Source organism: Canis lupus, chromosome 36, assembly GCF_048164855.1.
Source record: "Canis lupus baileyi chromosome 36, mCanLup2.hap1, whole genome shotgun sequence".
NCBI lineage: Eukaryota > Metazoa > Chordata > Mammalia > Carnivora > Canidae > Canis > Canis lupus.
Window position 1 is genome coordinate 5,314,774 of NC_132873.1, and position 25,228 is coordinate 5,340,001.

The 25,228-nt window shown below is 53.7% G+C and overlaps 1 protein-coding gene across 1 annotated transcript in view; it reads left to right on the top strand.

The window, feature by feature from the left end:
* CFAP65 (cilia and flagella associated protein 65) overlaps window positions 1-25,228 on the top strand; it is a 32,429-nt gene that overhangs the window by 2,796 nt on the left and 4,405 nt on the right. Inside the window, 24 exon segments of the mRNA XM_072813550.1 lie at window positions 2,412-2,514; window positions 3,076-3,242; window positions 3,411-3,610; window positions 3,886-4,031; window positions 4,542-4,764; window positions 5,160-5,425; window positions 5,870-6,070; window positions 6,319-6,678; window positions 8,082-8,219; window positions 9,976-10,221; window positions 10,835-11,059; window positions 12,228-12,386; window positions 12,575-12,725; window positions 13,181-13,309; window positions 14,460-14,673; window positions 14,944-15,072; window positions 19,636-19,812; window positions 20,121-20,187; window positions 20,350-20,460; window positions 22,451-22,642; window positions 22,743-22,901; window positions 24,254-24,397; window positions 24,629-24,742; window positions 24,931-25,038. Of these exon segments, the coding sequence (XP_072669651.1) occupies window positions 2,412-2,514; window positions 3,076-3,242; window positions 3,411-3,610; window positions 3,886-4,031; window positions 4,542-4,764; window positions 5,160-5,425; window positions 5,870-6,070; window positions 6,319-6,678; window positions 8,082-8,219; window positions 9,976-10,221; window positions 10,835-11,059; window positions 12,228-12,386; window positions 12,575-12,725; window positions 13,181-13,309; window positions 14,460-14,673; window positions 14,944-15,072; window positions 19,636-19,812; window positions 20,121-20,187; window positions 20,350-20,460; window positions 22,451-22,642; window positions 22,743-22,901; window positions 24,254-24,397; window positions 24,629-24,742; window positions 24,931-25,038 (4,129 nt within the window).

The window sequence follows — 25,228 nt, forward strand, 5'->3', positions numbered from 1 at the left end:
CCATTTATTGAATAATGGATGTGTCACTGTCCTGTTGGAACACCTTCCCTGCACATAAAGGTAACCACTCTCCTGACTTCATGATAATGATTCCCTTGCTTTTCTCCAATGGATTTACCATCTGTGTTTGCATCCCTAAATGAAGTAGTTTAATTTTACCTTCTTATGAACTTGATGTTAAGTGGAATAGGATGGTATATTTTTGTGACTCCTTTGTTTTTGTTATGTTTGTAAGACTCATCTGCATGCAACTATAATTCATTCTTTTTTTCTTTTAAAGATTTTATTCATTTATTCATGAGAGACACAGAGAGAGAGGCAGAGACACAGGTGGAGGGAGAAGCAGGCTCCATGCAGGGAGCCCAATGTGGGACTCGATCCCAGGACCCCGGGATCACGCCCTGAGCCGAAGGCAGATGCTCAACCACTGAGCCACCCAGGCGTCCCTAGTTCATTCTTTTTCATCACAGTATAATATTCCAACAAATGATTATATTGTAATATATTCATCCATTCTTCTGCTGAGGGACGTTTGGGTTGATTGTGGTTTGGGACTGTTATCAACATTCACATGTAGGTCTTCACTTGCAGGGGTTCTTCCCAGGGGAGATACATAGGAATAGAATCGCTGTGACCTAGAACATGTATATGTTTGCCTTTTATAGATAAGGCTGACCTCTTCTCCAGAGTACTCATTTCTATTTATATTCCCACCAGCCATGCATGAATTCGTACACCTTCGCATTTTTACTTCGCATTTTTACCAGCCATAGCTATTGTCAGCATTTAAAATTTTTGCCAACAATGATAATTTTTCCTGGTTCTAATTTTCATTTCCCAGCTTACTGAGACAGCTGACTGCCTTTCATATTGCTATTGACCATTTCATCTGTGGAATTCCTGTTCAAGTCTCTACTCACTTTTTTCTATTAGATTGCCTTTTTTTTTTTTAAGTGACCTCCACCCTCACGGAGGGCTTGAACTCATGACCCCGAGATCAAGAGTCCCACGCTTTACCAACTGAGCCAGCCAGGCACCCCTGTCTTTAAAAAAAAATAGCAGTTTTTATCGCTACTAATCCTTTATTGGTTGTGTATTATAAATATCTTCTCCCACCGGTGACTTGTCCTTTCCTCTCTTCATCATGTCTTTTGAGGAATTGAAGTTCTTAATTTCAAAGGAATCAAATGTATCAATCTTTTTATGTTCTGGTTGGTGCCATTTTGGATCGTGCTTAAGAAATCCATCTCTGCCCATGCCTAGGTCATGAAGACAGTCTCCTATAGTATCTTCTAAAGACTCTGTAGTTTTGCCTTTCATGGTTGTCTTTTATTTATACAGAATTGATTTTTGTGAATGGTTTTAAGTAGGGATGTGATGACACTTTTCCTTAAACAAATGTCCAAATGTCCCCAAGCCATTTATTGAAAAGTATACTTTCCCTGATGATCTCCTTCACCACTGATGCTTATGCTTGTCTTGTTTGTGATCTCAAAGTTGGGAAAATTCAAATGTATCACCATTGGTTTGGATGCTTCCTATAGCTTTTTGTTTTGGCTTGGTTTTTTTGTTTTGTTTTTTATCAGGTTAAGGACGATTCCCTTCTATTGCTAGTTTGCTAAGAGTTTTTCTCATAAACATATTGAAGGTTATCTAACATTTCTCTTTATGGAGATGATCACTTGATTTTTTTTTCTGTCTTAATTTGGTAACCTGGTAGATTACATTAATTGATTTTCTCTGCTAAACCAACCAGGTATTCCTTGAGTAAGCTCAACTTTGTCAGAATTCAGTATTCTTTCTCTATGTTGCTATATTCTTTTGGCTCTCTTGCTTTGCTTATGAGAGATAGGCCTATCATTTTCCATCTCCCTCTGCCTCTGTCAGATTTTGGTAAAAACTTTGTGATGGATTCAAAGAATACGTTAGGGAGTGTTTCCTCATTTTATATTACTGGGAAGGTAAGGCTGGAGTTATTTTTTATCAGATGTTTGGCAGGACTTTCTGTGAAGCTATCCAGTGTAGTGTTTTCTCTGCAGGAAGATTTTTAACTACTTATTCAATGGCTTTGATGACCTTATGTAGGATGGCCATGAAATTTATTATCTAATTCTTGAGTCCATTGTGGCAAGTTATACTTTCCTAGAAATGGGTTTATTTCATCTAAACTCTAACACTTATTGGTGTAGATTTATTTGCAGTATCATCTTCCTGTGAATATTTCTGAAGTCTGCAGTATCTATGGTTTTGACCCATGTGGAACTCTACAGCCCTGCCTAGGTCTCTGCTTGGATAGGCATCCCAACCCCTCTCTTCTCAGGCTTGGTTTCCCCCAGCTCAGCACTCAGGGATTCTTCTTGTTTTCTGAGCTGTGATCCTGAAGGGCTTAAGCCCCTGGCTCTCTCCTGCAGGCTCCCCAAGACGAAGTTCTTCTTCACAGTCATCCCTCAGCCCATCTTCCTGAGCCCGGGCATAACCTTCACACTCCCCATTATCTTCAGGCCTCTGGAGGAGGTAAGGTCTGCCATTGCAAGGGGGCAGGCAGGGAGGGGCACAGGCACCATGACCTTGGAACAGGAAGCAGAGGAGAGCAACAGGGAGCACTGCCCCCCCCCCCCCGTCCCCACTCTCCCCTACACTCCACCCCAACCAAGACATACACTTATACATCCTACTGGCTGCAGCCAAAACTCCAGCTTGCAAGCCCGGGAGAGGCTCCAACTCTAAACTCATTAAACTGAGGGGGAATTCCCTGTTGGGTGTTGGGGGCTAAAATCTGTGCTACTGTATCAGCTGCCAGGAAGCCCTAGATTCCTTAGCCTCTTTCTACTCCTCAAAACATTCCCCCAAGTACTTTGTTCCTCACTAAACAGGCCTCCTATTTCTGAGACCGAGACAGTGTTAGAGGATAGGTAACTATCTCTTCGTGGAGACTGAGGAGGGAGGGTTTTGGCCCAGCTCACCCCTCAGTGACCGTGTTGGGGGCCTGGCCAAGAGCCTGGGTAGGATGTGTGCTCCCCAACTACAATGCAGAGATCACTGAGCAGCCACTGCCTCCCGCCTCCCACATTGCAGAAGGAGTATGCGGACCAGCTCTGGTTTGAGAAAGAAGAGGGAATGTTCTATGTGGACCTGAGGGCCACCCTACCTTGCCACAACCTGACCTGCCCGTCATTCCTAGAGTTGCCCATGTGTGCTGTGGGGGACGTGGCTGAGGCCTGGTTCTGCCTGGAAAATGTGGGGTGAGGGGAGCGGCTGAGGCTCAAGGTGGGGAGAGTGAGTTTGGTGAGGAGGGTCCCAAGGAGCTGGTGGGGGAAGGCGGGGAGAAAGGGGCCCAGCATCTCTGCCTTTCTGAAGTAGGGGCAGTGGTCAGAATGAGCCCGGTGGCTCTGATCTACACTCCCCTCCAGGGACCTGCCCACTTTCTTCACCTGGGAGTTCCCCAGCCCATTCCATATACTGCCCACCACGGGGCTGCTGGAGCCGGGCCAGGCTTCCTGCACCAAGGTGACCTTCCATCCCCTTGTGGCTATCATCTATGAAGTACAGGCCACGTGCTGGTACGGAAAGGGCAGCAAGCAGAAGAGGAGCATCCAGTTGCGGGCTGTGGGTGAGGCCCAACCCCTCACCTGTCCCCAGAGCCCATCTACTGCCTCACCCTGGGTCTCAAAGCCTCAGCAGTTCCCCCTGAAACTTCCTCCACTGGCCTCTCCTCCACAGGACCTCCAGCAGCTTCCCCCCTTCCCCTAGCCTTGCAGGTTTTGCTTTTTCTTTGCCTTCCTTCCTGTGGCAGACCAGTGTCTCCCTGGGGATATCTGCCTCTTTCAAGGGACTCAGCTGGGGCAACACAGGTTTCTTCCCAAGACTCCTCTATCTCTGCCCCAGCCAAATGCGCCCAACTGCTGGTGAGCATAAAGCAGAAGCGACCAGAGGACCAGGATGCTGAAGGCGCCCAGAAAGTGTTGCACTTTGGCTCTGTTTCTGTGGGCTGTACCGTGGAGAGGCAGATCAAGCTGTACAACCCTTCGGTGGTAGGCGTCCTGTGTACCAGGGGAGGATGGGGCAGGACCACAGGACTGGCTGCTCCTAAAACCCATCCCCTTTACAAAATGCCATCTTTCTCTCCATACCTTTGGCCCCAAGCCTCACGTAATTAACCCACGGCTGTTGATACATACACGTGTCAACAAGTCCCCTCCTCTCTTCTCAGCTGGGGGCTGGGCTGGAGTCTTCCTTGGCCACCCCGAGAACCATTCCAAGAGCAGCCCTTAGGGGATCTAACCCCAGGACCACAGCTCGTCTTTGTGGTACCTTGGGGAAAGAAAAGAGTGCCCCCCAGGCCGTCCCAGGGCAAGGCGCACAGCTTGGCCCCTTCCTTCCTCCTGGTGGAGGTGGCCTCCATGCTCAAACTGACAAGTGGGCCATGGGCTGGACTTCGCTGCCCTCACCTCCTCAGCTGGGCTCTTGGGAAAGACGCTGCCTCAAGGCAGCTGTGACCTGTGACCTGACCTGACCCTTCCTGCCCTCACCTGGCCCCACAGGTGAGCGCTCCCTTCAGGATCGAAGTGGCCCCGGATATGCTGGCCGAAGATCATGCCTTCTCTTGCCCCACGACCCATGGCAACGTGCCCCCGGGAGAGAAGAAGTCCGTGTCCGTGTTCTTCCACCCAGAGACCTTGGACATCAGAGCTATTGACTACTTGTCCATCGTGCCCTCTGGCTGTGCCTCCCAGACCCTGCTCAAAGTCGTTGGCTTCTGTAGAGGTACTGGCAGCCCCAGGACGCTGCGCTGCTGCTGCTCCGGGACAGGAGCAATCCCACGTTTAGGGCTGGGAAGGGCTCTTGGGCTCCTTAGAAGGGCCTGGGGCCTCCTTCCCTTCAGCCTGGGCGTCTGCTGCCCCCTGGTGGGCTCGGCGGGGAATCAGATTTGGGCCCTGGAAGGAATGTTCCTGCCCTGGCCCCTGGGTGAGCGAGGAGGTGGGCTCAGGTTGCTGGGGCTCTGGGCCTTTCCAGCACAGCTTTCCGTCTCCAGGAAGCACCACTCTCCATCAGGCGGACGCCTCCTGAGACATCCTCCGAGAGGCTGATAGGCCCCTCTACCCGACCAGTGCAAGTGGGTCATGCGGCCCTGCTCACGGAGCCCCGTCCCCTCTACCCAGGTCCTGAGGTGTACCTGCAGCACCACTGCGTCAACTTTGGCTGGGTTAACCTTGGGCAGACCTCGGAGCAGGCCCTGTGGATTGAGGGCAGGTCTGACTGCACAGCCTACTTCCAGTTTGCCATGGACTGCCAAGAGAGTGTCTTCAGCATCAGGCCTACCTTTGGGACCCTGGTGGGCAAGGCCCGTGTGACCCTGCACTGTACCTTCCAGCCCACTCACCCCATCATCTACTCTCGCCGGGTGGCCTGTCTCGTCCACCACCAGGTGAGCCTTGGGGGAGGAGGCGGGGATGGGGTTTCCCTGGGAGTTGGAGGAGCCCAGCCTGAGGCCCAGTCATGAAGACAGGGCTCGGTGATCACTCTCCTATATTCTGAAACTTCTGCTTGGATCATCTCTGCCTGGCTTTTGGAGCCAGAGCCCCCCGGCCAGGGGCGCAGGAAGGTTCGGCTCCCTCCAAGCCAAGCAGGTGTGCCAGTCTTGTCCTGATTCCTGCTGGGTCCAGGGCTTTTCCACCACTGCTGCTAATGGGAGGTGGGGGGGAGGGACTGGACTCACCCCTGCAGCATGTGCAAGGGTAGAGAGCCTTGAAGTGAGGATCCAACGCAGGGCCGTGAGCAAGGTTGTACAAATTGTGTCCTGACCAGCTGGCACCTGGCCAAGGTGGCAAATGGGGGCTGAAAGCTAGTCTTATACAGACAAATGTCACAGGACCCACTGTTCCTGGACCTGATTGGGACCTGCCACTCGGACAGCACCAAGCCAGCCATCCTGAGACCTCAGCACCTCACTTGGTACCGCACACACCGGGCACGGGGCCTGACGTTCTATCCTCCTGACATCCTGGGCATCATGCTGAGGGAGAAGAAGCTGCAACAGGATAAGGATGGGGCGCTCATGATTTCCACTGAGGTTTGACAGGCCCTTTGGGGCACCCCCCACGCACACACACAAACAGGCTACCCTCCCCAGGGTCATGCCCTTTTCTCTAGAAATTCTTGGCAAGTCCTGTGCCCTCAGAGCCCTATGGGTACCTTTAGTAGTTGGGGATGACCTGTGTGGAGCCCTAGTAGTTTTTTCTAGAAAGAGGCATGCAAATGAGGGGCAGTGGCAGGAGGAATGGTAGTTGGGCCCCCGCTCACCTGTCTCTCCCCATACAGGACCTGGAGGACATGTCAGCCCTGCAGTGTCCTCTCATTCCTCCCATGACTGAGTATTTCTTCGATGGTACCAGCGACCTAGCCATTTTCCCCCCACCTGTCAGCATAGAACCCACGGAGGTGGATTTTGGTGCCTGCCCTGGGCCCAAAAACCCCAACCCTGTCCCCCTGTACTTGATGAACCACACCAAGGGCAAGATCACGGTGGTCTGGACGCACAGGTCTGACTGCCCCTTCTGGGTGACCCCAGACACCTGCGACGTGCCACCACTCAAGTCTATGGCCATGCGCCTCCACTTCCATCCACCTTACCCCAACTGTCTGTATGTTGTGGAGCTCGAGGCCTTCGCTGTCTATAAGGTATGCCCAAGCCGAAGAGACCAGGGGTGGGGCTGCCTCTCTGTCCTGAAGCTTGAATGGCAGGGCAGGGTTGAGGGAGTAGGGTGGGGGTGCTCTGGGATCCATCCCCTCCGTGCCAAGCTCCTCCGTGGCCACAGAATAGTCCTTACTGGTTTGTCTTTTCCCAAGCTCAAAGGCTGCCTTGCTAAAGGGCTTCCTGGCCCATCTGACTATGCCTCATTTATATGTGGCCTCCCACTCCGGAGAACTCAGTTGGGGTCAAGCCCTTTAGGAAAATTCAGCACATAAGGAGTCACTCTCTGGGGTTCCTGGCTTCTCTCTAGTTCTTGAAGTAGGAAGTAGTCTGTCCAAACGAGCCATGGGCAGGAAGCAGAGCCTGGGAGACCAAGTCAGGGGTCTAGATCATTAGTTGAGGGGTGGGGTAGGGGCTCCAAGCACAGCTTCCCTTGGCCAGAGGCTCGGAGCACAGGCTGTGCCCAACACAGCCTCATGGTCGCAGATGCTGGTCGCTCCCTCATCTCTGATCCTGCTTTTTTTCCCTTCCCTGTGGGCTCTGCCTACATGGATGTTCTTTCCCAGGGGTCAGGATGCTGGGGCTGAGAGAAGATTAGCATCCCTTACCAGCTAGATGACCCTGGGCAAGTGCCTTAATGTCTGAACCTTGGTCTTTTCATCTAAAAAATGGGGTCATATCTGAACTTTCAAGAAGGCTTTCCAAAGCTGAGACTTTAATTGCCTCCGATCTAACATCTTGGCAGGGGGGGAATGTGGAGGCTTGGCCAGGGCCGAGCCCTCCCGATATTTAGGCCACTGGCTCTAGCCCTGCGCCGTCTGATAGGGCAGCCACCGGCCACATGTGGCCACTGAACCCCTGAAACGCGGCTAGCCCAAACTGCGATGGGTTGTAAGAGACCCACCGGCCTTCAAAGACTTCGTGCAAAAAGAATGTGAAGTATCTTACGCATCACGTATATATTGATTATATGTTGAAATGATCAGCTTCGGCATCTATGGGGGTAAATCGACATATCACTGAAATTAATTTCCCGTGTTTCGCTTTGGGAAACAGTGGGGCCAACAGAACACGTGAAATGACGTCTGCGGCTTGCGTTTGCGGCTCGCGTTCTGGTTCTGTTGGCCAGCGAAGCTTCTCTAGGCACATTCCTGCAGGATCAGTGCTGTTCCTACCTCCCCTGTTGTGGTTATTACAGAGCGGATCGGCCGAGACCGGGCCTGGCGCGCCAGTCAGAGCTGTCAGGACGGCTGCTCTCTGCGCCGCCCTCCCAGGGAGCCCCCTCCTCTCTCTGTGCCCAACATGAGGCTCTTGTAGTGCAGGGGGGCAGGCTGGGGGGCCCCGCAGGGTCGGACTCGGGCCTCTCAGCTTGGGTCTGGCCTCCTTGCAGGTCCTGCGGAGCTACAACAACATCGAGGAGGACTGCACCGTGTGCCCATCCTGGTGCCTGACCCTCCGTGCACGAGGCCATAGCTATGGTGCCTTCTTGGAGCACCACATCCCTCAGTATTCCCTGGATGCCCCCAAGGTGAGCGTGGCCCCAGTCGCAGTGGGAGGTGGGACAGGGGAGCTTGGCGACTGCCTGGCTCTGAAGATCCCTCTCCGCACTTCGATGGCCTCAGATACCTCCCAGTACCCTCCTGGGCCATCCCAACGTCCCCACCACCAGCCTCTGGGCTCTGGGCATGTAGGACTCTCTCATGGGCCAGACTGGGGCTTGGACCACTGGCCCCTCCCAGCTCCCTCTGATATAGTCCCTGGGCCTCTCAAACTGAGGTTTAAAATTCTCTAGCTCCTTCATTTGTTTGTGTCTGGTTTACTGAGCACCCGCTAGGGATATGGCCACCCACCTTGAGCCCCTGCCCTTGGAGATTGCCCAGGCCTGTAGGGGTCACGGAGCTAGCTGGTCCCTGTCATGATTCCCAGACCTCTCTCTCTCTCTTTTTAAGATTTTATTTATTTGGATGTGTGGGTGGCTCAGTGGTTGAGCGTCTGCCTTCAGCTCAGGTTGTGATCTCGGGGTCCTGGGATCGAGTCCTACTTCGGGCTCCCCACAGGGAGCCTGCTTCTCCCTCTGCCTGTGTCTCCCTCTGCCTCTCTCTGTGTCTATTAATATTTTAATAAAATATATTTTAAAAAGATTTTATTCCTGGACCCTGGGATCACACCCTGAGCCGAAGGCAGACACTTAAGCACTGAGCCACCCAGGCGCCCCCACCCTGCCCCCAGGCCTCTCTGAAGAGCCCTCAAGGGCCCTGTCTACCTGAGCAGCGGCCAGATGACAGAAGGCCTAAAAGCATAAGCCCTGGAGCCACATAGCCAAGGTCTGGTCCTGGCTTCTCCTTTGATGCCTCTTCCCAGCCTCCCTTACCTTTGTCATCCTTCCCATCCTTTGTTTCCACTGCCTTTATGCCTCCTGTTGCTGGAAAGGTGCCACTTTGGGGCACTGTGTTGGGGGTGATCCTGCTCCCCTTTCCACCACCAATTGCACTTCTGCTCTCCAATCCCCAACTGACTTCACCCCCGAGATTCAGCTCAAATCTCTCCCTGACTGCATGGGGTTGCCCTCACTGACCCCTGTCCCTTAACCTTGGCCAGTTCATCCCACAGTTTGTGGTCTTTGCTGCTGCCCAGTTGACTCTGGGCCTGTGTTGCCCCCCACTGTCTCACACATGTGCCCCTGGACAGGGCACCCTGGTCAGCAATTTTGGGCCTCATGTTGTATGGCCTCCCCAGCTCTTAGTCGGCAGCTGGCCATACCCTACATGCTTAAGGAATGTTTGGAAGCTGGGATTTCTGGGGCTTTCCCTTTCTCAAAGTGGGGTTCCCCTCAGCCATCTGTATGAGAATCATCTAGAAGGGGCTGCTTATCCCAGAGCTTCTGGAGCAAGATCTTAAAGTGAATTCTCCAAAGGATGATTTAAGGGCACCCTAAAATGAAAGACCTTCATAACTTTGAGGAGGGGTCACAGAAACCTCCGTTTCCTGGGCCCACTTCCTACAGCCACTCTGTCTCCCCATCTAGAGGTCTCTGGAAGACAGAAGCATTTTTTTGTGCCAAGCTGTGTCCCTCCATTCCCTGCTCCCAGGGTAGTGACTGGGATGTGTGGCAGTACCTTGGAGCTCCTTGTCGGAGGCAGGCCCACCCAAGGCCACATAGACTTCCCTGATCCCCTCGGCGTCCCGGGAATATTGAGGGATGTGGTGCTTGTGTGCACATCAGCAGAGTGTTGGAGGGGGAAGTGCATAGATCTGAGCTTGGTCCGTTTTATCTCGCACCGCAGCTCTTTCCAGCAGTGTCCTCCAATGAACCCTCCTACCGCAGCCTGCTCTTGATCAACAAAGGCTCCATGATGTTGACCTTCAACTTGGCCCCCCAAAGCAGCTCGGACATCTCCCTGCGGCCCAGCTCGGGCCTTGTGGCCCCCAAGGCCCACCAGATCCTCTTCGTCTGTACCTACCCCAAGGGCAACTCCTGGAAGCAGCACATTTTCTACTTGCAGTTTAATTTTTGCCCCCAGTATCTCAAGGTAAAAGGCAGAGCCAGGGGACTGGGTCCTGAGGAGTGGGCTGTAGTTCAGGGCTTTCCTTTTCAAAGCTAGATTCTGAGGCTAGCTTCCGAAGATCCCCTAAAATAGTCAGGGGACTGCTTCTCCCCAGGAAGTGCCATAGCAGGGAGAAGACCCCTTGGCCACATCTGTGAACAGCTCTCCCACCCTCAGGGCCCAGCATATCCACCTCAAGGTGTCTGGGACAAGAAAAGGGGTGCAGAGGTCCCAAAGGAATGAGTGGGGGCAATAGTAGGTTCCCATCTGCAGGTTGCAGAGGGGCGTATGGGGCTGGGCCAGGGTGGTGGGCCCATGTCTGGCCCATGAAATGGTCTGTACATCCTCTCTCAGTCCCTGAGTTCTTTTCAAGAACTGTCTTCTGGATCGGCCACTACCTCCTCTGCCGGGACAGAAGCTGCTGGTGCCTGGGCTGGAGGAGGGCCGGGACAGAAGCTGCTGGTGCCTGGGCTGGAGGAGGGCCTTTTGCTGCCCTCCGCAAGGGGGAAGAGCTGCCCACTCATGGCTTCTTGGACATGTAGGGGAGCCAGGGCAGCAGGGTGACGTCAGGACACTGCCCTACCTCCTCCGGCCCTAGGAGGTAATCATGCAGAGCCGGGAGGAGCCTCTGCAGCTGAAGCTGGACACCTGTAGGAGTGTGTTCTTCAAGCCGACCTGGGTGGGCTGCTCCTCCACCAGCCTCTTCACCTTCCACAACCCCTTGCGTCTGCCCCTGGAGTTTGAATGGAGGATTTCCCAGCAGCACCGGAAGATGCTGGCCGTCCAGCCTGCTCGGGGGCTTATCCAGCCCAGCGACAGCCTTGTGAGTCCTGCCCCACTGCTGGGGGCCCATGCTCCCCTCTGCTTGCTCCCTGCCCCCCAGCCAAGGCACGGACTCGGGGAAGTCTACGTGAGCTTGGGTGGGCTGTGTGCAAGGAGATCCCAGGGCATCTCTCACTCATGCCTATCAAGGGCCGGGCTTACAGTGTGCACCTTCCCATTTAATCTGTGATCCCTTCCCTTGACTTAGAAGTGGAGGTTACTGTTACCACTGTCCTAACCCCCATTTTACAAAGAATGGAAACTTAGAGAAGGAAAAGCCATTTCACTAAGATGATAAATGAAGAGGTGCAGAGCTGACACTTGAACCAGTTTCAAGGGGGCAAAGTCCTGTCTCCATCCGTGGTCGTCAAAGCCACGAGATCCTCTGGAGGTGGTTGGGAGCAGCTGGATTTGGGGCCAAATGGTGGATATCATTAAGGTGTGAGGAAGAGGAGTCCTTGAGGCCTCAGCAGCAGTCTGGAAGGGGGACACCAGCTGGATCCCAAACTAGCAGAGCCCCATTCCCTGGTCGAGGGCCTTATGGGTTAGTTGGGGGTGGCCAAACTTGGGCCAAGAACCACCAAGACGTGGCGTCTGGAAGAACCCAGGTAGTAGTCAGTGAGGCGAGAGACCACATGGGCTCTGGAGTCAGCTTCAAGAGTTCACACTCCAGGGATCCCTGGGTGGCGCAGCGGTTTGGCGCCTGCCTTTGGCCCAGGGCGCGATCCTGGAGACCCGGGATCGAATCCCACGTCGGGCTCCCGGTGCATGGAGCCTGCTTCTCCCTCTGCCTGTGTCTCTGCCTCATTCTCTCTCTCTCTCTGTGTGACTATCACAAATAAATAAAAAATTAAAAAAAATTAAAAAAAAAAAAGACTTCACACTCCAGCTCCCACCAAGCCCCCTCACCAGCCGTGTGACTTTGGTCAAGCTACCCCACTTCTCTGCCTCCAGTATCTCATCAGAAAATGAGGTACTAAAATAATGCCACTGACCTCGTGGGGATAAAGGACGGAGGGGCTGAGGGAGATAACACACGATGCCTGGCACAGGGTAACTGCTCAGAAAGGGGTACCATAGCTTGATACCCTGCAGTGGGACCTCCGACGGCCAGGAGTCCGGGCAGGGATCTGGAGAGCCCCATGCAGTGGTGATCTCTGTGACTGCAGACGCTGACGTGGACCTTCAGCCCTCTGGAGGAGACCAAGTACCTGTTCCGAGTGGGGATGTGGGTCTGGAAAGCCGGTCTGCCCCCGAACACCAAGCCCCCCGCCACCACCCACTACATGCTCCGGCTGGTGGGCGTCGGCATCACCAGCAGCCTCTCTGTGAGTAGGAGAACCCCGGCAGGCGGGCTGGGGAGCTGGGGGCCAGGGCGCAGGTGGGAGGAAGGCTCCAGGGTGCCCGGCTCCAAGAGGGCACGGGATGGGAGCCCGCTGGCCCTGCCCTGCCCTGGAGATTCTCTGAGGCCCGGGGTGGGAAAGCCAGGCTGCGGCTGGCTGACTCTGGCCCTCAGGCGAAGGAGAAGGAGCTGGATTTCGGGAACGTGCTGGTGAACAGCACTCAGTCCAGGCTGCTGGTGCTTCTGAATGATGGCAACTGTACCCTTTACTATCGCCTCTACCTGGAGCAGTGCAGCCCCAAGGTCATGGGCAGCAGCCCCCCTGGTACTTGGGCCTGGGCGGGGACTGGGCCCAGGGAGGCAGGCCGTGGGGGACAATGGCTCAAACACAACCGCTAACCAGACCACAGTTTGAGGGCAGGCGGAGCGGGGCTGAAAACTTGGTGCTTCCACCTCTGCAGATGTGTGGCCCTGGGTGGGTGACTGTGAGCCTCAGCTTCCTCATCTTTAAAATGGGGCTGTTGCTGGCACCCACCTCACAGGGCTGCTAGGCGGAGCAGAGTGCATAGCGGGTGCTGGTGACGCAAGAAATGGTTTCCTCTGTCTGCTCTGGGAAGAGGGACTCTGCTCCCTGTTCCTGGCTCTGGGCCTGCTCTCTAGCCAGTGCTCCGCTGGCCCAGGGGAGGATATCGGGAAAGGAGCAGAAGGAGGGGCCGGGACTCTCTGGCCTGCACTGAGGGCCTCCTCTACCCTCGACCCTGCTGGGTCGTCTCTGAGCAGCCTTGCAGCTGGACCGCACAGAGGGCAGCATGCCACCCCGGTCCCGGGACACCATCTGCTTGACTGCCTCTCCCAACCAGCGGTCCCAGTACTCCTGGACGATCAGCTACTCCCTCCTCTCCCACAGAGGTACCTGGGCCATGTGGCAGAGTCGGGGCCAGGGAGGAAGGCGGGAGGAGCACATGAGCAGGACTGAGGGTCCAGACAGGGCTAGCAGGGTGAGTGTTGGCGTGCGAGGGTGCGTCCTTGGGTGGCTGGTGTGTGTGCCCCGTACCAACCACAGCTGCCTGCCAGTGCCTGTGTGTGTGTGTGTGCCTGCGTGCCCCTGAGCTGTGCAGGACTCAGCATGGAGGGTTCAGAGCAGCACCTGTTTCCTGTGGGAACCTTAAGACAAATCCCCCAGCTGCCTTGAGCCTCAGCCTCCTCCTCCGTAAAATGGGGCTGTTATCAGCCTACCCCCGGGGCTGCTGGGAGGAGTCCAGGGCAGCACAGAAGAGTGGCTGACACTGTAGACTCGGGCCAGACTGCCTGGGATTGGCTCCTGATCCCAGCATATATTAGCTGTAGTAATCTTGGCAAGTTGTTTAAATCTCCGTCTGCCTCAGTTTCCACATCTGTAAAATGGTGATAATAATGATGCCCAGACCAAAAAAAAAAAAAGGAATGAAGCACCAAAACATGTGAACTTCAAGGATGAACCTCGAAAACGTTAGGCCAGGTGAAGGAAGCCAGTGGCCAAAAGCCACATATTGTGTGAGTGTTTATGTGAAATGTCTAGAGCAGGCAAATCTATAGGGACAGAAAGTAGATCAGAGGTTGCTGGGGGGGTGGAGGGCTGGGGAGGGGGGAACGGGGAGCGACAGCTGCTTGGTCCCAGGCTTCCTTTTAGGGATGACAAAATGCTCTAAATTGGATAGTGCTGGTTGCAAAGCTCTGAAAATATGAAATCTCTGAATTGTATGTGTTAAAAGGATTAATTTTATGGTATATGAATTATATCTTGACGAAGCTGTTAGTGAGGGTCAGTTTGCAAACAAGTAACGGGGTGCATTTAACACAGCGATGCATGTGGAGCACTTCAGACGATGCCTGACACATAGGAAGTACCAGACAAGGCTTGGCTGTTGTCAGGAACGTCCCAGAGTCTGGGAGATGTCTGCTGCTCCTGACAAGGGTCCTGGGCAGGTCGCCAGGGGTCCCACACCTTAGGCTTGCATACTCTGCCCCAGGGCAGCTGGGAGGTGAGGCCACTCCTCTCCTCCACACCCTTCTCCCCTAGATAACAAGGCTGGGGACAGGCAGGAGCTGTGCCACGTCTTCCTGATGGCCGTGTATCCCTTACTCTCCATCCTGGATGTCTGCTCCATGGGCAGCATCGAGGGCATCACCCGGAAGCACCTGTGGCACCTCTTCTCCCTGGACAGGCTCAACAGTTACTTGGAGCGTGACCCCACCCCCCAGGAGCTCACCTTCAGGGTGCCCACCCGGCACAGGTGAGGCAGGCCCAGGGAAGGGGCAGGGCCTATTTGGGAATGTTCTCGGAGCTTTCTGCCCACACCTCCAGCACCCATCTCCCCTGCAAAGTCTTGCCCATCCCTGGAGGGGCCTGGAGAAGTCAGGGATTGGCTCAAGGTCTGACGGGCTTGCTCCCCCCTGCCCCCCCAAGTCCCACCTGCTAGAAGATGATTGCCCAGCCAGCACCCCCTGGGAGGGCCCCATACTGTCCCCATCTGACTCTGAGTCTGTTTCTCTGCTCCACACAGCACAAGCCAGATCCCCCAAGTCTTCACCCCTCTGAAGCTCGACTTCAATTTTGGGGCAGCACCAATAGAGGCCTCCCCCTCGGTAGTGCTCCTGGCCCTAAAGAACAGTGGAGTGGTGCCTCTGGACTGGTATGGCAGGCTTGGAAGGGGCTGCTGGGGGGCCCGGGAGACAGGCGCCGGAGGCCTGGTGGCTCTGAGAAGTCTCCTTGATGGGGTGGGGAGGCCAGCGTGAGATGGGGGTCAACCATCCGCACTCCAAACCTGTCGCTTCCGGAGATGTGCATAGGCTCAAGAGGGAGGGGACTGACGGGAGACCGGCACGGTCCTCCTAAGAGCTCAATGAGTGAGAAGTACCCTTTGGACACCTGCTGCAGCGTGGCACTGATGTGCAAGCCTTTTCTCCTCCGAGCTTCACACCAACCCTGGGGGAAGGAAGCCCCCTCCGCTGACTCTTTTGCAGACGAAGGCTGAGGACTCGGCTAAGACCACTCAGCCATCAGCGGCCAGAGCCAGGTTCAAAGCCAGATCTGTACCAGGTAGTCCTCAAGAAGTCTTCAGACCGCTGCTGTGTACCAGGCAGGCACTGTGCTGGGCACCGGGGCACCCCCGCCACAGCTTCGGCCCAGGAGGCCAGGCCTGCATGGGGGCGAGTTAAGACCTCTGGTGGGAAAGGACAGGGATGGGCTGCCATGGAGCCAGTGTCGGGGAGGGTGACGCGGCTCAGCAAAGCCACGTGGGCTGCAGGAAGCCTGAGGCTGTGCCTCTTCAGTCATGTGGGCCTGGGCCTGGAGCCCTGAGCCTGCCAAGCGTGGCCCTTCCTGTGCTCGGCTTTCCTCCCATCGGGGCCCGAACTCGTGCCCAGTAAACATCCTGTTTCCAGGCCAGGGCTTTTCCTTGCTCTTCCTCCCTGCCTCTGCCACGTGTCTTGACTTCCTACTAAATTTCCCTTTGATGACTTCTAATTTTTCGTGCCTAAACGGAGGTGAGAAAGGAGTATACCCAGCTGGGTCAGGCTTGGGGGGGAAAGAACCAGGGGCCTGGCCTGGGAAAGTAGGCATAGGGGGGTGTGGTGGAGGTGGCTTCTGTGATCTCAGGAAAACTTCCAGCTTGAGCAGTCTTGGGGTGTGGTAGGGGCAGGGATGGGGTGGACGCTGCATCATTGGGGGTGCAGTGGCCGCCCTCACTCTCTGGATTATTCCTGCCCCTGAGGAGGCTGGCTCTTTATGTGGCTCCTGTCTGAGAAGAGCCAGGACTATGAGTGGCTGAGGGCTCCTGGCCCTGATGACTTGAGGAAGCTTGGCAGGCAGGGCTGCTGGCCTGGTGGGGGAGGCCCGGGCCCGCCTGAGCTCCAGATCGCCATTCACTGGGGCTGTTGGAGTGGCCAGAAGCCAGGCGCTACAGGAAAAGCGGCGTTAGTCTGTCCGGGCGTGGAGCAGGGTATTTTGGTGGATTATGCATGCAAGTGTGTTTGTGTAGGAGCAAGCCAGCTCACACTCCGTGTGGAGAGAGTCCAGGTTGCTGGAAACCGAGGCGGGAGGAAACCCAGGCAAGGTGCCCGCTGAGCTGAGCCCATCCATCAGGAGATTATTTGAGGTTCATTCAGGAAGGCAATCCGTGCTTCTTCCTGGAGTCCAAGCACAGCGAACCTTCCTTGGAAGGCTTAACTCTCCTCGGCTTTTTGTGTTGTTGTGTTTCCTTTCAATTTCTTAGAAGGCTATTTTTGAAAAATCTAGCCAGTCTCTGCTGAGCTCATAAAGAACAGACTGAAGGTTTTATTCCCACCAAGACCAGTAAGAAATGGGGAGTGTGGACTTGGCCTGAAGGCAGCAGCAGGCCGGGACAGAGTGACAACCCCCAGGTAGGAGGGGGAGCATCTGAGGAAGCCGTAGAGCCCTCCCCCCTCCAGGTCTCCTCCCCTGATGCTTAGGGAGGCAGAGGGCCTTACAGACATCACATATGCTGGTTAACATCTCCTGCTTCCTCGGTGCACTCGTTAGGTCTTGGCTAGATGTTTACTGGGGGCTTCCTAGGCCCGGGCTTCTGGCCTCAAAATTGAGATGCTGACCGGTCCAAGCCTGGCCCTCTGGGTGCCCCAGGAGTCTGGGGTAGGCCAGCTTTTCGGTCCAGAGTGATGTGTGTAGAAGAAAGCTACAACTGAGCTAGACCCACAGCTTAGGGAGAAGGGGCAGAGAGGCTGCAAAGAATCTTCTAGACAGAGGGCCTGGTAGGTGCACAGGTAAGATAAAAGGGCTCAGCCTGGCTGGAGCGCTGACAGAGAAGGAGAAAGGGGTGCCGAATGTGACTTGGGAGGCAGACAAGGGCCAGGGCATTGGGCCTTCTCCCAAGAGTTTGGATTTCTTGGCATTGATGGTGATGTATGTGGGGACAAGGGACAGAGACATGATCTGCCTTCAAGACCTATTGCTCTGGTCTGGGGTCAGGGTGCAAGGTGCAGGGTGCAGGGAGAGAAATGGACTAGCAGCTTGAGGCAAGGGAGCAGGGGCAGGGGCCCACACTACAGAACTGGCAGGGACAAGGGGCTGGGATTATTTGGAGGGGGACTGGGTTGGAAACAGAGGCGTCAGAACTATCCAGATAACCCCAAAGTAGCAAGATCTCCAGTTTATTTATTTTTAAAAAAGATTTTATTTATTTATTCATGAGAGACACAGAGAGAGAGAGAGAGAGAGGCAGAGACACAGGCAGAGGGAGAAGCAGGTTCCATGCAGGGAGCCCAATGCGGGATCCGATCCCGGGTCTCCAGGATCATGGCCTAGGCTGAAGGCACCGCTAAACCGCTGAGCCATCCGGGCGGCCCAAGATCTCCAGTTTAGTCGCTGATCGGTATCCCCTGGATAAAATGACAAAAGCAGTTTATTCACCTGTCAAAAGACACAAAGGTGATGGAAGAAAAGCAAGAAACTCCCCAGCTCCCAACCCATGTCCACTCTGCTGGGGTCACCAGGGTTTGGAGGGGGCTTCTGCCCTCAGCACACATACAGAGCACACGCACCATCACAGCCCTGAGCACACGTACAGCACACATGCATGAATTCAAGTTACCCTTAAACTTTTTTTTTACAGTAACAGCACGATGCTGTACTTACAGCCTTCTGCTCAGCATTAGATCAGTAACATTTTCACACGTCATTATGCCAATAACATTCCTTTCAGATCAATACAGATCAATGCACAAAACTCTTCACTTTTTTTTAAAGATTTTATTTATTCATGAGAGAGACAGAGAGAGAGAGAGAGAGAAAGAGAGAGAGAGGCAGAGACACAGGAAGAGGGAGAAGCAGGCTCCAGGCGGGGAGCTCGATGAGGGACTCGATCCCAAGCCCAGGATCATGCCCTGAGCTGAAGGCAGATGCCCAACCACTGAGCCACCCAGGCGTTCCTCTTCACTCTTTTTTAAAAAGATGTTTTATCTATTCATTTGAGAGAAAGAGAGCACAAACAGGGGAAGAGGCAGAGGGAGAAGCGAGCTTCCTGCTGAGCAGTGAGCTGGACTTGGGGCTCCATCACAGGACCCTGAGATCATGACCTGAGCCAAAGGTGGCCCCTTAACTCTCTTTTTAATACTTGCATAATATTCCATAATATGAATGGCTCTTAAATTATTAAACTAATCCTGTCCTGGATGACATTAGTTGTTCCCAGTGATTTTTTTTTTTGCCACTACAAAGAAAGCTGTAATAAACACCTGTGTGTGTGTGTGTGTGTGTGTGTGTATGTGCACGTGCACACATGCATTTATTCCTGGAGATTAGTTCCCTAGGAGAGAATTTGTGAGTCAAAGGGCATGGGCAGTTTTTATTCTAGTAGATGCTGTCAAAATCCCTATAACAAAAGGTGGCAGCAGTGCCTTCCCTGCCTCCCTGTTTGAAGGTGTCTGCTCTTTCTAAACTTAGCAGCATCGAGTGGAACTGTTTATCAAGCTTCTGATAGGAAAATATTTAAGACTGATTTGGGGGAGTCTCGATTTGCATTTCCTCCACTCTTTGTTGAGCATTTCCCATTTGGCCTGCTCCCCGTTCGCGCCTTCTGCCCAGGGCCCAGTTCTGTGCCCTGTCTCTACAAGGGAAGGGGGTCCTCCTTTTCAGGTTGTAACCTGGGGACCCCCTGACTGCTTGTTTTGTCAACCAGCTGGAGTGCAGTTTCCTACAACATGAGGCATTTTGGGGAGCACTAAGTCTATGCCCAGACTTTCTCCAGGTGCAAGAGTGCCAGCTCTGCTGGGGCACAGGTTCTCTGCCCTAGGCCCACACTGGCCTGGGCACCCTTCCTCTCGGGGGCTCCTGGTTGGTGGTTGGTGCTGCTGGCATTTTTAACGGCTTCACCTGGCCCTTCCTTAGTCACACAACCTGCCCCCTTCGCCCCAGGATTAGTGGCTAGCTAGGTCAAAGTCACTCACATACCCAGGTAGTCCTCTTCAGCCCCTGTTACCCACAATAAAAGCCCCAGTCTCTACTTTCCCACATCATCAGCAGGGACCTGCTGCTCTTCCCAGGTTTGGGGGCTGTTACGAAGTGAGAACCCACTAGAGCTGCGTTTGCTCAGCCACGGATGGGGCCACTTACCCAACCCGGGGAGGGAGTAGGAGCAGCCTCTACCCACTCAACCTGCGGCCCAGCGCTCCCGCCTCTCTGGTCCAGGAGGCTTCACTCCGCCTTTGCACCCCTCTTCCAGGGCCTTCCTCTTTCCAAGTGACCAGAAGATTGACCTGGAGCTGTGGGCGGAGCAAGCAGAGTTTGACCGCACAGAGCTGCACCAAATGCGTGTGCAGGACAACTGCATCTTCTCCATCAGCCCCAAGGCTGGGAGCCTGAGTCCCGGGCAGGAGCAGGTGGTGGAACTCAAATACAGGTGCTCCCTCCACTGCCTGCCCTACACTTCCGGTCCTGGAGAATCCCCTCCACCCCACCACTGCACCCTGTCCCTTCCCCTGGTCGCCTGGAGGAGCTTGGCCTTGCACTCTGTGACCCCAGTGTACCCTAAGCGCCCACCACCAATGGACGATGCTGCCCACCCACTTGGAGGGAGGTTTCACTTCCCTCTAGCCCTGTCCCAACTCGGGGGGTTTCCACTTGCTCCCAGCAGCTAGTGGCCTCAAAGCCTCTCTTGCTTGTACCGGGGCTCAGGAACTCAGCCCAGACTTGTCCCCTCCCTTCCAGCCACCTGTTTATTGGCACCGATCGCCTCCCAGTGCTCTTCAAGGTGTCCTATGGCCGGGAGATCCTGGTGAGACCCCAGACTTCATCCTGTCCTGGGCACCCAAGAGAGGAGCAGGGAACCGTGCACCCCCCACCTCCCACCCCGGGAAGCTAGGGTCGAGATCTTTCTGCTGAGTGCTTTATTTCCTCCCAGGGAAGGATGGTAAACTCATGGGCTTTCTATTTCCAGCTAAATTTCATAGGTGTGACAGTGAGGCTGGAGCAAAAGTACGTGCACTTCACCTCCACTAGCCACCAGTTCATCCCTGTACCCATCGGAGACACACTGCCCCCAAGGCAGGTCAGTGAGCCCCACTGTCCTGGTTACCGAGAAGTCTAAGCACTGATCTCTGAGTATCCCCCATTAGCCCTTTCCCAGGTGACAAAGACCCTGCCCTCCGGAAGTCCTCGCTCTTAGAGGTGGGGCAACGAGTGGGACCCTGAGTTTGGGCAACTAGGAGAGATCCAAGGTGAGAGGCTTCCACTTCCTGAGGCCTGGTGCTGAGCCCTTTGCCAGGCCTCGTTCTGGTGCAAAAGCAGGGGCTTCTCTCCTCTGGCATAGGATTCTTTGAATGTCTTTGACCATGAATCACCCTGATATATTTTGGGTAATAACCCAGTAAGTACATACATGCACATATAACTAAAACAAAGCTCATAAATCAGTATGTGCACTACTACATGCAAAGTGTTCTGATATTTTCTGTTTTTAAGTTATTCTGTCCCATTTCTTACATGCTAGACGTGACCTGCTAAATTGGCTTCATGACCTGTTCACAGATAAGTCTCAGCCCCAGTTTGAAAAATCACTGCTCCAGGAAGGACATTTTTCTGATGTATGAAAAACCAGACTATGAACCCTTGCAAAGCTATAGAATTTTCTTTATTCAGTAGAGTGAATTGGGTTCCTTGGCTCTGAAAATGTACACTGGAAATCTCCCACAGGGGGACAAAATATTTTCCCAAACATGCTGTAGCTGTGACATTTCTAAGGATTGAAAAGTCCTTGTATTTCTGAGTGGAGGCCTCTGGTCATCCAGCCAGCAGTCAGAGGAATGGGCTTTCTGGCCATGAAAGGATGGGACCCCCTGGCCCCAACCTCTGTTTGCTTCCCTACAACAGCTTCTACCCTACTAGTTTCCTTGAAGCCCCACCCAAGGCTGCAGGAGCTCAGGTCCTTGAAAAGGAAGGCAAAGACTCAATGTCCCCTGGAAAGCTTCCCCTTGAGAGACTAGACCACTCCCCTGTGGCCCTGAACACAGACAATGGAAAATGGGTCTGGAGCCAGGAGACCTAATTGTGCCTCCAGCCAATCTCCACAACTGTGGCCAAGCTTCCTCTTTGATTCATGAGATGACGACAGATTGTGGCCTGGATCCACCAGAGGGCAGCGGAAGTAGAAGTGAACAGATTTAATTTACATTTTGGAGGCAGAATCATTGGGACTTGCTGGGGCTGGATTGGGAGAAAGGGAGGGATTGAGATGTATTGAATTCCTAGTTTGAGCATTTACTGAAAAGAGTTACCCTGGGGGTAGAAATAGGCTTTCTAGTGAAGAGTTTGGTTTTTACCAAATTTGAGATGCCTATAAGACAATCAGTGGCCGGTGAGGGGGCAGGAGGGCTTGTCAAGCGGAAGTTGGATACCAGGTCTGGAGCTCAGAGAATGACCCAGGCTAGAGAAATATCAGCATATTCAGGAGTGGGTGCTGGGAATGATGAGGGGGCAAGACCTAGATCCAGATGAACTGTTGGCTCTCCCTGGCTTCCATTTTTTTTCATCTTAAAATGAAGGATTGGCCCAGAAGATCCCTGGTTTCTTCCAGGACATTCTATGATTCCCACACTTTGGAGTTAGTCTTGGGGGGCCCCATAGCTTCCTTCCCCTCCCTCATCTGCCTTTAAGCAGGACTGCCTCTGAGGGCAGATGTGGCAAGTGGCAGCCTCCCTGGTGATTAGAACAAGAGCCTAGAAGATGCTGAAGGGTCTGGAGGGTGCATGCATGGACACTTCTGTAAATCACAGCGTGAGCGATAGTGCCCCTTTATACCCTGACAAAGGTGAATTAAGAGCAAATAAGGATTACAGATTATCTTAAAATGTCACAGACTGAAAATATAGTTATATACTTCTTGAGTGATCAAGTGATAAGGGAAATCAGAGGTCGTCAGGGAGCCCTAGGCTGTAAGAGTGACATCATGATCAGCCTGCCCTCCTGCACACAGAACCCCAGGCTCTGTGCATTGCAGTCCTGGGCTGGTATGAAGACTTCATTATTCCTGCCCCCTACAGATTTATGAGCTGTATAATGGTGGCTCGGTGCCCGTGACTTATGAGATCCAGACCAATATCCTGTCACAGGTTCAGGAAAAAAATTTCGATCACCCCATCTTCTGTTGCCTCAACCCCAACGGGAAGATCCAGCCAGGCACAACTGCTCAGGTCTTGTGGATCTTTTCACCTATTGAGGCCAAGACCTACACGGTGAGCAGCAGCCCAGGCTGATTAAGGATGGAGGTTGGTGTTGGCCTCCTCGGCAAGCTTTGCTCTGACTAGTCCCTTCCCCGCCCTCCTAACTTCCCAGGTGGATGTGCCCATACACATCCTGGGATGGAACTCAGCCATCATCCGCTTCCAGGGAGTGGGCTATGACCCCCATGTCATGGGGGACACAGCCCCATTCCACAACATCTCCTCTTGGGATGACAACTCCATACATCCTAGGCTGATGGTTCCTGGACAGGTAGGAGAGGGAAGGGAGGTAGGAAGGCCTGGGAACTAGGAGGAGCCTTAGACCCCCGGGGGGCCACTGCAGAGGGATGAGGAAGCTGGGAAAGAAATGTGATGGAGGAGGCAGGGGAGGGATGCAGAGGTGAAGCCTGGAACCAGCCCTCATCTGGAGCTATGAGGCCGCACCGGCTCCATGAGAGGCTTACTCTGCCACCTAGTGCCCATAGGTGTTCCTGCTCAAGTCACTCTGGGCATTGGGATGGAGATATTGGAAGGGGTAGAAGGAAGCTCTCCCATTTTTGGCTGTAAGGTATTCTCTTCATACAGAACAGCCCCTCCCTGTTCCTAGATGGATTTTGCTGTAAGATATCTAGAGTCAACAGCACCATCTTTAGTTCAAACACAGCCCACTGTTGGGACATCTGACCTATTCATCCATCCATCCATCCATCCAACTCCTCCCATTGGCCCACATGCCCATCTACTCATCCATCCATCCATCCATCCATCCATCCATCTATTCATCCATTCATCCACTTCTCCATCCATCCTTCCATACAGCCACCCAGTCACTATATACCTATATATCTGCCTGTTCACCCTTCCACTCCTACTGTTTTTGGACTCTAGCTGCATGCTCAGCACTGCGGAGGACACGAAGAAGAGCCAGACAAGGTCTCAGCCCTGGAGACACTCAGGGTCCCTGCAGAGAGAAAGTGCCCCTTCCATGTGGTGTTTCCAGACCCCCTGCTCTTCTGTTCCCAGTAAAGATGCCAACAGCTCACACCCCCCCCACCACCATTAAGTTTACAACCATCCATCAGGGATCCAAATTATGTTGGTTTGAGTTCTGTCTTCCCCAAGCAAAAATTTTTAAAAGACCTTATTTATTTATTCATGAGAGACGGAGAAAGAGGCAGAGACACAGGCAGAGGGGGAAGCAGGCTCTCTGTAAAAGCCCAATGTGGGACTCGATCCCGGACCCTGGGAATACCCCCTGAGTCAAAGGCTCAACCGCTGAGCCACCCAGGCGTCCCCCTAAGCAAATTCTGATTGCTCAGCCCTCCCAAGCCTATTTTAATGGTCAAAAGCATAGGCTTTAGAGTGAGACTGTCTTGGGTTATTCCCGCTATGCCTGTAAGAGACTTTTGGAAAAAAATTTATGTTCTCTAAACCTTAGCAGCTCATCTGTAAAGTGGGGACAATTATTATATATGTATACCCCAGGGCCATGGTGAGGATCAAATGACTGAACTGTCTACCATGGTACCTGGCCTGCTGAAAGCACTCAGTGACTGGTAGTGGTTGCTATGGTTATGATGTCTTCACCTCCCAAAGTGGCTGTTGTGTTGTCTCCACCAACAGAATGTCTTCCTGTCCCAGTCTCATATCTCCCTGGGAAACATTCCTGTGCAGAGCAAGTGTAGCCGCCTGCTGTTCCTTAACAACATCTCCAAGAATGAGACAATTGTCTTTGAGTGGCAGCTGAAGCCTCTAGAGTTTGGGGAGGTGAGAGTGCCCTATTCCCACAGAATTAGAACCTCTAGCAGGGCTCAAGATCCATCTTACCCCATCCCAGGCCACTCCATCCCACCCCATTCCATCCCATCTTGACCCCTCTCCATCGCACTGAATCCCACCCCATCTTATCCCACTATATCCTATCCTATCGCATCCCATTTCAACCTACTCCATCCCATCCCTGTGAAGCTCCAGAGACCTCTTCCCCCAAACAAACAGGTGTCTGTGAGTCCCATGACAGGGAAGGTGGCTCCTGAAGAGACAATTCCATTCGTGGTGACCCTGAAGGCCTCAGTGCATGCCAGCTTCTACAGCATGGACCTGGTGTGCAAGGTGGGACCAGCACCAGAGAGAAGCTGGGATGGAGCATAGCTCTCACTCCTGGGATGTGTGTGGGCTATGAGATCTGCAGACCTCCACAGAAAGACAGAGGCCAGCCCCTGGAGGAATGGGGAGGGGGAGGGGGTTCCACAAGACACAAGTCCTCCAGACCTTGACCTTCTCCTTGTCCTGGGCTACAGGTGTATCGGCAGGACCTCCTGAACCAGTACCATAAGGAACTACAGGAGTGGAAGGATGAGGAAATGCGGCAGGAAGTGGAGTTTACCATCACAGATAGGAAAGTGAAGGTGAGGAGGCCAGAGTGGGCCTTGAACACCACAGATCTTTCTGACTGGCCTTACCAAGGTGGACAGAGGTGGTGATGTGAGGTGGTCCTACATGTAAAACCTGTCAGCCCTGTCCCACATTAGCTTGCTTTCATTAGACCAAGCATAGCATCTCCCCAAGAGACTCTCTTCTGGATAGAGGACTGGCTGG